This window comes from Kogia breviceps, chromosome X (assembly GCF_026419965.1).
Source record: "Kogia breviceps isolate mKogBre1 chromosome X, mKogBre1 haplotype 1, whole genome shotgun sequence".
Classification (NCBI taxonomy): domain Eukaryota; kingdom Metazoa; phylum Chordata; class Mammalia; order Artiodactyla; family Physeteridae; genus Kogia; species Kogia breviceps.
The window spans coordinates 38,547,685-38,558,517 of record NC_081330.1 but is presented as its reverse complement, the minus strand read 5'-3'; the positions used below and the strand labels follow the sequence as shown (position 1 = coordinate 38,558,517).

At 39.9% G+C, this 10,833-nt stretch overlaps 1 protein-coding gene across 2 annotated transcripts in view; it reads right to left on the bottom strand.

Moving 5' to 3' along the window:
* Positions 1–1,100: 1,100 nt before the first annotated feature.
* MORC4 (MORC family CW-type zinc finger 4) overlaps positions 1,101–10,833 on the bottom strand; it is a 51,602-nt gene continuing 41,869 nt past the window's right edge. The window contains exons 15-17 of one of the 2 annotated variants that reach the window (XM_059051373.2): positions 2,942–3,635; positions 2,355–2,638; positions 1,101–2,030 (exon numbers count right to left, since the gene is read on the bottom strand). In XM_059051373.2, the coding sequence (XP_058907356.1) occupies positions 1,877–2,030; positions 2,355–2,638; positions 2,942–3,635 (1,132 nt within the window). In that variant the 3' untranslated portion in view covers positions 1,101–1,876. The remainder of the gene's footprint in view (positions 2,031–2,354; positions 2,639–2,941; positions 3,636–10,833) is intronic. The other variant, XM_059051374.2, reaches the window with a different exon arrangement.

Here is a 10,833-nt window from a genome sequence, read left to right as displayed (position 1 = left end):
GCTCTGGCCACATCATCTCTCTCAGGCTGAATCTCCAGTGCTCTGAATTTGCCCCTGTACCACCCTTCCCTCCACATTGTCCCTATCTGTGCAAAGTCCCACCGTTTCATAGCCCTCATCTGGAGAACAAGTATCCCAGAGAGAAGGGCTGAATGTGCTACCTGCCTTCTCTCAGTAAACTTATATTTAGACAACCAGGGCCTTCCATATCATGGTCTGTCTGACATGAGAGTTCATCACATGGCAGGCAAGAGCCAGCAGAGAGGTGAGGGAAGGGGGCGGGACTATCTCTCAGCACTCATTCTACTGGTGAAGCGTGGCTCTAGCCTCCCCCTACTCCCTTGCAGTCCCACTGGAATATCTATGATGGGCCTCCTTTTTAAAAAGTTCAAGTAAGTTTGGGAGAGTCTTCTGAAGTAACTCTGCAGAGGAGAAATAAAACGACCACCCAAAACATCCCTCCAGACTAGCTAATCCTTTTGCGACTGCTTGATCCTACCTCCTCCCTTTTCTCCATGACTTCCTATTTTTCACTGCTGGTATATTTTTATGTGTTTATTGGTCAAAGTCTTTTGAAGAGTACCTTGAACTCTACGGAGAGTATGCACTATATAAATACAATAAAGAAATGAATAAATAAAATATCTACTTTTAAAAGAGTGTACGTTTTACTACTTCTGATAATCTGGGATCTACCCCTCATCAGCACTAGCCTGAAGAGTAGGTAGGAGGTGTATTCTGAGGGATATCAAATAGATCTCGCTGCTCTAAAATACCTCCCCCCCCACTACCTTAAATCCCACAGTTGTGCTGATACACATTTTAAAAATTTGAGCCTTGAAGATTTCTTTTTCAAGAATTCCTTATTAAAATGCAAATGCCACAGAGGGGGTGGGTAGGTGGGGTCATGATTTAACCTTAGTTCCCTTTACATTAACCCATCACTCCTACCAGACACATTTTTTACATTCCAGCTTTTTCCATGCTTGCTTTCATGTTATTCTTCCAGAGGTAATGCTAAATACAACATAAATTATAAATATAAAAATTACCTTATATTTTCACACAGTCTTTCATTTGATATCTAAATCCAAGCCTACTCATTTTTTAAAAAAACGATTTATTTTTCCAATGTAAGAAGAATAACAGGTTTATTATAGAAAATTTGGAAAGGCAGGAAGATAGAAGAAGAAAAAAATATCAACCATAGTCCTACCATGTAAAGAACAACCGTTGTTAACCGTGTTGTTATGCCCATTCTTTAAACAAACCTTAGTTTAGCTCCCATTTCTGATGTGACGCCTTCCTTGACCTTCCTCCCCCAGAACTTCTCTATCATGTTTGTAACACTCACTGTACAAGTCAGTTAACTTGGTGTGTGTCTTGTGTTTCCAGCTAGATTGTTAGATCCTTGAAGGCTGAAACCATGAGTTATACTTCTTCACTTATCCCCAAACACCTGGTACATTGGACCCAATATCTGCTGACTGATTTAACCTAAATGAATACAAATCATTTCAGAAAGGATATGAAATAGGCCAGGTATCTGAGTCACGAAAGTTAAAGCTTTCCAGTCACCTGGTTTGGTGACTACTGCTTTTCCATTCCTGGAACTCTTGAAAGCCTATTTAACTAGCCTCTTTCTCCACACCAAGACTGAATAAGAAGCAGACTGATTAAGAGCCAGGATTTACTCAAAGATTCTCCACGTAAGGCATAAGGGTGAGAAGAGAGTGAGAGTGAGAAAGAGAGAGAGAGAGAGAGAGAGAGAGAGAGAGAGAGAGAGAGAGAGAGAGAGAGAGAGAGAGAGAGAGGTGTTGAGAGGGAGCGAGGAGGAAAGAAGAGGGTAGAGAAGGGGGTATAGAGTATCTGGTGCTCAATCCAGTATGTGATTTGCCTCCAGCACCGTATACAGGATCCCATCCACTTGTTCTGAGTCAAACCCGATCTCACGAAGCTCCAAGTGAGGGAGGACAGAGGTAAGGAGATAGCTGACGTGGATACGCAGCCGCGTAAGCTTTGCCAAAGCCCTGTATGATGGAGTGAGGGACAGGAGAAGAGATGACATGAAGTCGTTAGCCAACAGAACAAAATGAAGCTCCTTCAAAACGGGGCTACATTTCTCAACAATTACGTTTCCATTAGCTAGAAAGAAAGAAGAAAGCACAATGCCACCAAGCACCGGGAGGTTGGCTGCAGCTCTCTAAGAAGCGATTGCTCAATCCTTGGTGGCCTAGGAATTAATTAAGGCTTCTTCCCTTATCTATGACCAGTAATGGGGGCGGGGGGGAGGGGTCCTAAGGGAGGCTTCCCATTAGCACTCACAAGCTGATTACTAAACCCTAGTAATTAACCTTTCTAGGTCATCTCCCTCTGGGGTCCGGTAGGAGACCTGAGCCTTCTGCAGCACTTCCAGGTGTGTCTCTGTCTCCTTCAGTTTCTCTTTTAGTTCCTGCTTTTCCTCTTTGGTTCTTTCCAGCTCAGCTTTCAGAATCTGGAACTCAGCTTGGCGATAGCCCATGTGTTTCTTGCTCCAGTACAAGCCTTCAGTCTCCTGGGTACTATAGGTCACCAATTCATGTTGGACTTTCTTGAATTCAGAATGCCAGTGATTCCTCTCCTGTTCCAGCTCCTCCACCTGCAGTCCAAGAAACAGAAATTCAATGACCCCACATACTAGTGAAAGCTAAAGAGAGTGCCCCAAATTTTCCTGAATATATTCACCCTGTGATTTCTCTAAACATTCTATTTATGGACCTTTTCAAACCCCAAATATAGGAGGGAAGCCCATTAGGGTTCACTCAATCTGAGATATACTACAGGATCATTCAATGGCTTATTCTGTTTAAAGGCCACAGAACATGAGATCATTGGAGTTCCATCTATCTGGTTCCTTGGTTACAATGGCCTCTCATTCCTAGTGGTAAGGTGTTACTCTAACCTTTTGCTGGAACATATTCCTTTCTGCCAAAACACGTTCCAACTTTTCCGTGGTTCTCTTCAGTTCTTCTAGCTCTCTTTGGTTCTTCATCTTTGGTGTATGACGACCTCCGCTCTCCTCAGAGCCTCTTCCTTTCTCCACAACAGCTGCAGCAGGAGTTGCAGCAGAGGCCACAGAAGAGTAAGGCACCGGGTTCCAGGATTCAACTGCTTTCCTCCTCTCAGCAAGCTCCTCTCTGTTAAAAGGGATCAGCTGAATGGGAGCTCCTGAATCTCTAACACCTTTTGCAACACCGACAACAGCTACAAAAGGTCCCTTGCTTACTTCCTCCTTGTTTAGGTGTGTGCTGCCTCTGTTAGATTCTTCTGCCACCAATCTTGGCATCTGATCTTCTAATTCTTCAGGGAGCAGGGAGCCCTGGTGTTGGTCTTGGGCCCCTGCATACAGAACTGAGACCTCCCTACTCTGACTGGTATTCTTGATTGCTTCTGGGTATTCTGGGGAAAGGTATGGTGGTGTGCTTCTCTCAGAACTCGATTTATCATGGCTGTTCTCCCCTTCTGGGTAGGCAACTGCTGCCTCTACCCTCCTGTAAGGGCCAGGCATGGAATAATCTAGAGGAGGTGTTGTCATCTCATTCTGGAGCCTTCTTCGTTTCTCCACAGGTTCCTCACCTAGGATCCATTTGTACTTACTGCAAGAAGAGGAAATTAAATTTTAAGCTGTCACAATACAAGCTAAGTATATTCTTATCCTATGGAGCCCCTCTTCAAATTTCCCATATTAAAACTGACTCTAGCTGTTATTCACAGATCATTTCAGATTAGGAATACATCTTTACCCCCAAACCCCAAACCCTTCACTTATGCAATTTGCTGAGACAGCAATGTGTCTTAAGAGAGAGAGTAAATTGAAAGGTACGAAGAGTCAGCATCTGGATATAACAGGACCAGGCTGACTTTGGTAAGATTTCTGAAAATAGGATTGAAGCTAGCCTGACTTAGAAGCTTCCAAAAGGCAAGTAAAGGAAGAAAAGCTTAAAAATACACATTCAAAATCCCCTAACACGAGAATGGAAAAAAAGGTCATAAAAAACCTAGTGGAGTAGGCAGAGGACACCGAGCCAGCTTGTTAAAGTGTCACAAAAACCTTCCAGTATCAATGACTTATGCACATTTTTTATACTGCTATGGAACAACACACAATGCCTTTGCCAGCCAACTGGATTGTGGCTATTGCCCATTATCCACTTGTAAAAGTTAATTAAAACACAGGGCCCTAGTCAGAAACAAAGAAGCTGAATAGGCCAATTCAAGTCATTCCCCACTTAGGGCAAAAGAGTTCCCCTTTGTCAGGGCAAACAGGCACTCCCTCAGTTCTTCAGGAAAAGCCTAGGACAGTCACCTCAAATCACCTTCCATTTGTGGCTGCTATATTATACTAACGGCTGAAGGAACTAACAAGAAAACTGATGCCAACGAAATCCATATGCAAGTTTATATCAAGCAGCACCATGGGACCCCAATTTTTATCCTTATAACTCTTGTGCTCTCTCTCCAGAAAACCAAGACATTTCGAGGTGAAAATTAACTTTCAAAATTCTCAGTGAGAGGGCTTCCCAGGTGGCGCAGTGGTTGAGAATCTGTCTGCCAATGCAGGGGACATGGGTTCCAGCCCTGGTCCAGGAAGATCCCACGTGCTGCGGAGCTACTAAGCCCATGCACCACAACTACTGAGCCTGTGCTCTAGAGCCTGCGAGCCACAACTACTGAGCCCACGCGCCTAGAGCCCGTGCTCCGCAACAAGAGAAGCCACCACGGTGAGAAGCCCGTGCATCACAATGAAGAGTAGCCCCCGCTCGCCACAACTAGAGAAAGCCCGTGCACAGCAACAAAGACCCAACACAGCCAAAATTAAATAAATAAATAAATAAAACAATTTTTTTTCCAATGAGAAAGAGCCAGACACTTTACTGGCCACCATATCTCAAGGCTGCTTGTATTTCTCTGCAATTTCTGAGAACATCTGTTAAGACATCTCAAACCTTAGCTTCTCAGAATGCCCTGAATGTTCTTCAAAACTAGTGTTCAGGGCTTCCCTGGTGGCGCAGTGGTTGAGAGTCCGCCTGCCGATGCAGGGGACATGGGTTCGTGCCCTGGTCCGGGAAGATCCCACATGCCATGGAGTGGCTGGGCCCGTGAGCCATGGCCGCTGAGCCTGTGCGTCCGGAGCCTGTGCTCCGCAACGGGAGAGGCCACAACAGTGAGAGGCCCGCGTACCACAAAAAAACCAAAAACACAAAAAAATAAACTAGTGTTCACCCAGAAATAAAACTGGTCTGTCATCTTAATAGATCTTGTCGTGTTGGCCTTAGGGGGAAAGCAAAAGGACTTAGGGGCTATGTAAGAACGAATGTATCCATCTTTAAACATGCGTAGGGCCACTCTAGGCGGTCCATTTAGCGGTGGTAATGAGGATGATAGTAAAACAAGCAGTTTGCAGGTATAACGGAAGGGAACATGATACTAGATAGCAACAACAAAGTTTTATGAAAGGCAATTAAAGTCAAATTATCTGCCTTCTCTTCATTTTCCCACCTCTAAGGATCCTGTCTTTAATTATCCTCTCTTCTCTCCCTGCATTTCTTTTCTTTTTATTTATTTAATTATTTAACTATTTAATTATTTAGTCATTCAGTCATTTGGCTGTGCCGGGTCTTTGTTGCGGCATGCAAATTCTTAGTTGTGGCATGCATGTGGGATCTAGTTCCCTGACCAGGGATCGAACCCAGGCCCCCTGCATTGGGAGCGTGGAGTCTTAACCACTGGACCACCAGGGAAGTCCCCCTACATTTCTTTTCTTTGGTAATCTCATACAATCTTTTGGCTCTAACTTCTGGAAGATATCTTCCAAGTCATTTTCCCAGCCTTGATCTCCAGAACTGAATTTCAAACTGCCTGTTACACATTTCTTTCTGGAGGTCTCACTGGTATCTCACTCAGTATGTATGAAAGTGACCTTTCACCTTCACCTTCAAGCCTGCTCCCTCTCCCACGTTTCCTATTTGTGTTATGACACCACCAAACTCTCAGTAATTTTATACAGTTCTACCACTATCAATACCCAAGTTCAAGTTCTCATTACCTCTCTTGGACTCTTGCAATGGCCTCCTCCAATCTCCCCTTGTCACACTTCCAGATCACCCACTGCCAAGTTAATCTTCCTAAGGCATTGCTCTGATTATGTCACCTCCCTATTTGCAATCTTTAGTTATTGTTCCCCACAACATAAAAGCTCAGATGTCTTAGCTTGGTATTCAAGCTTTTCCCTTCCAAAACACAGGAACCATTTACTGAGTACTTACTCTGTGCCAGACAGCTCTTAATGTGTATGGTCTCACCCAATTCTGCCAATAACCCTGAGGGAGGAGGTATTTTTATCTTCATTGTAAAAAGAGGATGCTCAGGCCTAGAGAGATTAAATAACTTTCCGAAGGTCATGTAGCTAGTGAGTGGCAGAACTGGGATATAATTTGGCCCTAGCTTTATTTCTCACTACTTCCCTTTAAAGATACCAGCCAAACAGAATGCCCCACAAATTCTCAGGCTGCTTCTTTTGATTGGAATACAGTTCTCCTCCTCAACACTGCAGGTCTTAAGTCCAGTTCAAATGCCACTTTTGAATTCCTGTAGCACTTTAGCACTCTCTCTATAATATAAATTACTTTCTACTGTGTGTGTGTGTGTGTGTGTGTGTGTGTGTGTGTGTGTATTGCAGGTTTCCCACTAAAGTATAAACTCCTTAACAGAAGGTAGTTTAACTAACTTGCTACATGAAGATGAGGGAACAAAATTTTGCAAATAAGAGGCAATCAAAAAAGGAACTATTATGTTAATGAGAGACAATGAGTGGATTTTACTTACTGGTTCTGTAAATACTCCTGGTTCTTCCCTCTAGGAATCAAATCTTACTCCAGACCTGTATTCACTGATTCAGTAGAGATTAATTTAGGGTTTACATAGCAGGAATTGTTTTCCAACTACATAGTTTCTTCTCAATTTCTTTTTTCTTTCAGTCATATTCCTCCATTGGCTGTCTGCAGAGAAGTCAGCTGATATTTTGATAGGGATTGCTTGCATTGAGTACTCAATTTGGGGAGTACTGCCATCTTAACAACATTAAATCTGCTGATACACAAACATGAAATGTCTTTCCATTTGTTTAGGTCTTCTTTAATCTCATTTAACAATATTTTGTAGTTTTCAGAATACAAGTCTAGCTTTAATTTCTGTTAAATTTGTTCCCAAAGATTCTGTTTTTGAACCTACTATAAATAGAATTATTTTATTAATTGTTTTAATTTTTGTTGTTCCTTTCAAAGAGCCAACTTTTGGTTTCACTGATTTTCCCTATTGTTTTTCTATTCTCTATTTCATTTCCATTCTGATCTTTATTTCCTTCTTTCTCCTTGATTTGGGTTTAGCTTGCTCTCATTTTTATAGTTTCTTAAGGCGGGAAGTTTGTTACCAATTTGAGATATTTCTTCAATTTTAATATAAGCATTTACAAATATAATTTTCCCTCTGAATATCTCATTAGCTTCAATCCATAATTCTTTGTATATTTTATTTTCATTTTCATCTTAAGATATTTTCTAATTTCCCTTGTGACTTCTTTTACTCATTTGTTATTTTGGAGTGTTATTTAATTTCTACATATTTGTGAATTTCCCAAATTTCCTTCCATTGTTGATTTCTAATTTAATTCCACTGTGGTTGGAGAACTTCCTTTGTATGATGTCAATCCTTTTAAATTTGTTGAGGCTTGTTTTATGGTCTAACATATGGTCTATCCTGGAGAATATTCCATACGCACTTGAGAAGAATATGTATTATGCTGTTTGAGGGTGAAGTGTTCTGCACATATCTGTCAGGCCCAGTTGGTTTATAGCATTCTTCAACTGTTTTACTTCCTTGTTGATCTTCTACCCATTATTGAAAGTGAGATATATATTTTTTACATCTTTATTGGAGTATAATTGCTTTACAGTGGTGTGTTAGTTTCTGCTGTATGACAAAGTGAATCAGTTATGCATATATATATATATATATATATATATATATATATATATATATCCCCATATCTCCTCCCTCTTGCATCTCCCTCCCACCCTTCCTATCCTACCCCTCTAAGGTGGTCACAAAGCACCAAGTTGATCTCCCTACACTACGTGGCTGCTTCCCACTAGCTATCTATTTTACATTTGGTAGTGTATATATGTCAATGCTACTCTCACTTCGTCCCAGCTTCCCCTTCCCCTTTCCCCGTGTCCTCAAGTCCATTCTCTACATCTGCATCTTTATTCCTGTCCTACCCCTCAGTTCATCAGAACCTTTTTTTTTTTAGATTCCATACATATATGTTAGCATATGGTATTTGTTTTTCTCTTTCTGACTTACTTCACTCTGTATAACAGACTCTAGGTCCATCCACCTCACTACAAATAGCTCAATTTCATTTATTTTAAGGCTGAGTAATATTCCATTGTATATATGTGCCACATCTTCTTTATCCATTCATCTGTCGATGGACACTTAGGTTGCTTCCATGTCCTGGCTACTGTAAATAGTGCTGCAATGAACATTGTGGTACATGTCTCTTTTTGAATTATGGTGAAAGTGGGATATTAAAGTTTCCAACTATTATTGTTCAATTATCTGTTTCTCCCTTCAATTCTGTCTGCTTTTGCTTCATGCATTTTGGGGGTTCTGTTGTTAGGTCCATATATGGGTATAATTGTTATATCTTCTTAATGGACTTTATCAATATGACATGTCCCTCTTTATATCTAGTAACATTTTCTGTTTAAAGGCTATCATTCTTTCTGATATTAGTATAGCCACTCTAGCTCTCTTATGGTTGCTGTTTATATGGTACGTCTTTTTTCATCTTTTTATTTTCAACCTATTTGTATCTCTGACTATAAAGTGTATAGATATTAAATTTGTGTATGTTAAAAAATCCAATTGGATAATCTCCATCTTTTGATTGGATTGTTTAATCTGGTCACATTTAATGTTATTACTGTTATGTCAGAATTGACGTCCACTATTTAGCTTTCTGTTTTCTGTATGTGTCATGCGTTCTTTGTTTCTTTCTTCCTCTACTTTTCCTCTTTTCATGTTATGTTGATATTCTCTACTTTAACATTTACAAATCTAACAATACATTACTACAATTATTACTTTATGTACTGTTATGCCTTTTGAGGAAGCTAAGAGAAGAAAGTGGAGCAAGGACATATTTATAATATTTATAGAGTTTGTTAAATCCACCTTCTTTTTCCATTTTTAATTTTCTTCACTTCTTACTGTGGATCTGAGTTACCATCTGGTGTTATTTCCTTACTCTAATACAGCTTTGCTCCCACCCACTTCTTTTATGCTGTTATCGGCAAATATTTTACATCTATAGACAATCCTAACAATAAAATTATATTCATATATAAAATTATATACAAATATATACACATTGTTTACGCAATTATTCTTTAAGTCAGTTAAGAATAGAAAGAGGAAGAAATATGCTACTGTATTGTCTTTTATAATTAATTACAGTTACCACTGCCAGTACTCTGTTTTTTCATGCAAATTTGAATTACTATTTGGCGTCACTTGCTTTCAAGGTGAAGAACTCTTTTTAGTATTTCTTGTATACAGCTTTGCTAGAAACACATTCCATCAGCTTTTGTTTACATAAGAATGTACTTATTTCACCTTCATTTTCTAAAAATAGTTTTACTGGATTTATGATTCCTGGTTAAAAGTCTTTCTTTAAGTACGATGAATATGTCATCCCACTGCCTCCTGGTTTCCATTGTTTCTGATGAGAAGCCAGATGTTAAGCTTACTGGGGTTCTCTTTTACATGATGAATATTTTTCTCTTCCTGCTTTCAAGATATTCTCCTTGCCTTTGGCTTTCAATATTTTCACTGCATAGCTGTAAATCTCTTTGCATTTATCCTATTTTGAGTTACTTGAGCTTCTTGGATGTGTAAATTAATGTTTTTCATCAAATTTGGAAAGTTTTCAGCCATTATTTCTTTGAATATTTTTATACCTCTTTTCCTCCTTCTCCTCTTCTTCTTGTACTCCTAATTTGCATATGTTGGTGCACTTAATGGTGTCCTACATTTTTCTGAGACTCTTTTCATTTTTCTTCATTCTTTTTTCTCTCTATTCTTCAGACAGCATAATCTATAATTGTTGTATCTTCAAGTTTGCCGATTCTCCTGCCAACCCTAATGTGCTGCTGAGTCCCTTTAGTGAAATGTTCACATTAGTTATTGCACATTTCACCTCAAGAATTTCCATTTGGTTCTTTCAAAAAATAAATTCTGTCCCTTTGTTAATATTCTGCACTTGATGAAACATGGTCTCCTTTAGTTCTCTGAACATATTTATAATGGCTGCTTTGAAGTCTTTGTTTGTTAAATCCAACATCTGGGTCTCTTTAGGAGCAGTTTCTATTACCTGCTCTCCCCCTACCCCTATGTACAGGTCACACTTTCCTGTTTCTTTGCATGTCTCATCATTTTTTGCTGACAATTGATATTTTAGATAATAACAGTATAGCAACTCCCATTTCCCTGAGTGGTTGTTGCCATTGTTTACTGGGTTGTTTTTTCAGTGACTTGGCTGAAGTGACTCTATGAAATTTGTTTCCCCTGTAGTATGCTGAGTATTCTGCTCAGATTTATTCTTGATTTTTATCTTTTACCTGGCAATCTAGGAGTTACCCTGAGTCAGCATAGGCCAAAGGTTATAATTAAGCCGTCTTAGCCAGTTAGATTTTTACCCTTTACCACTGGATATATGTGTGGCTTGGAGGC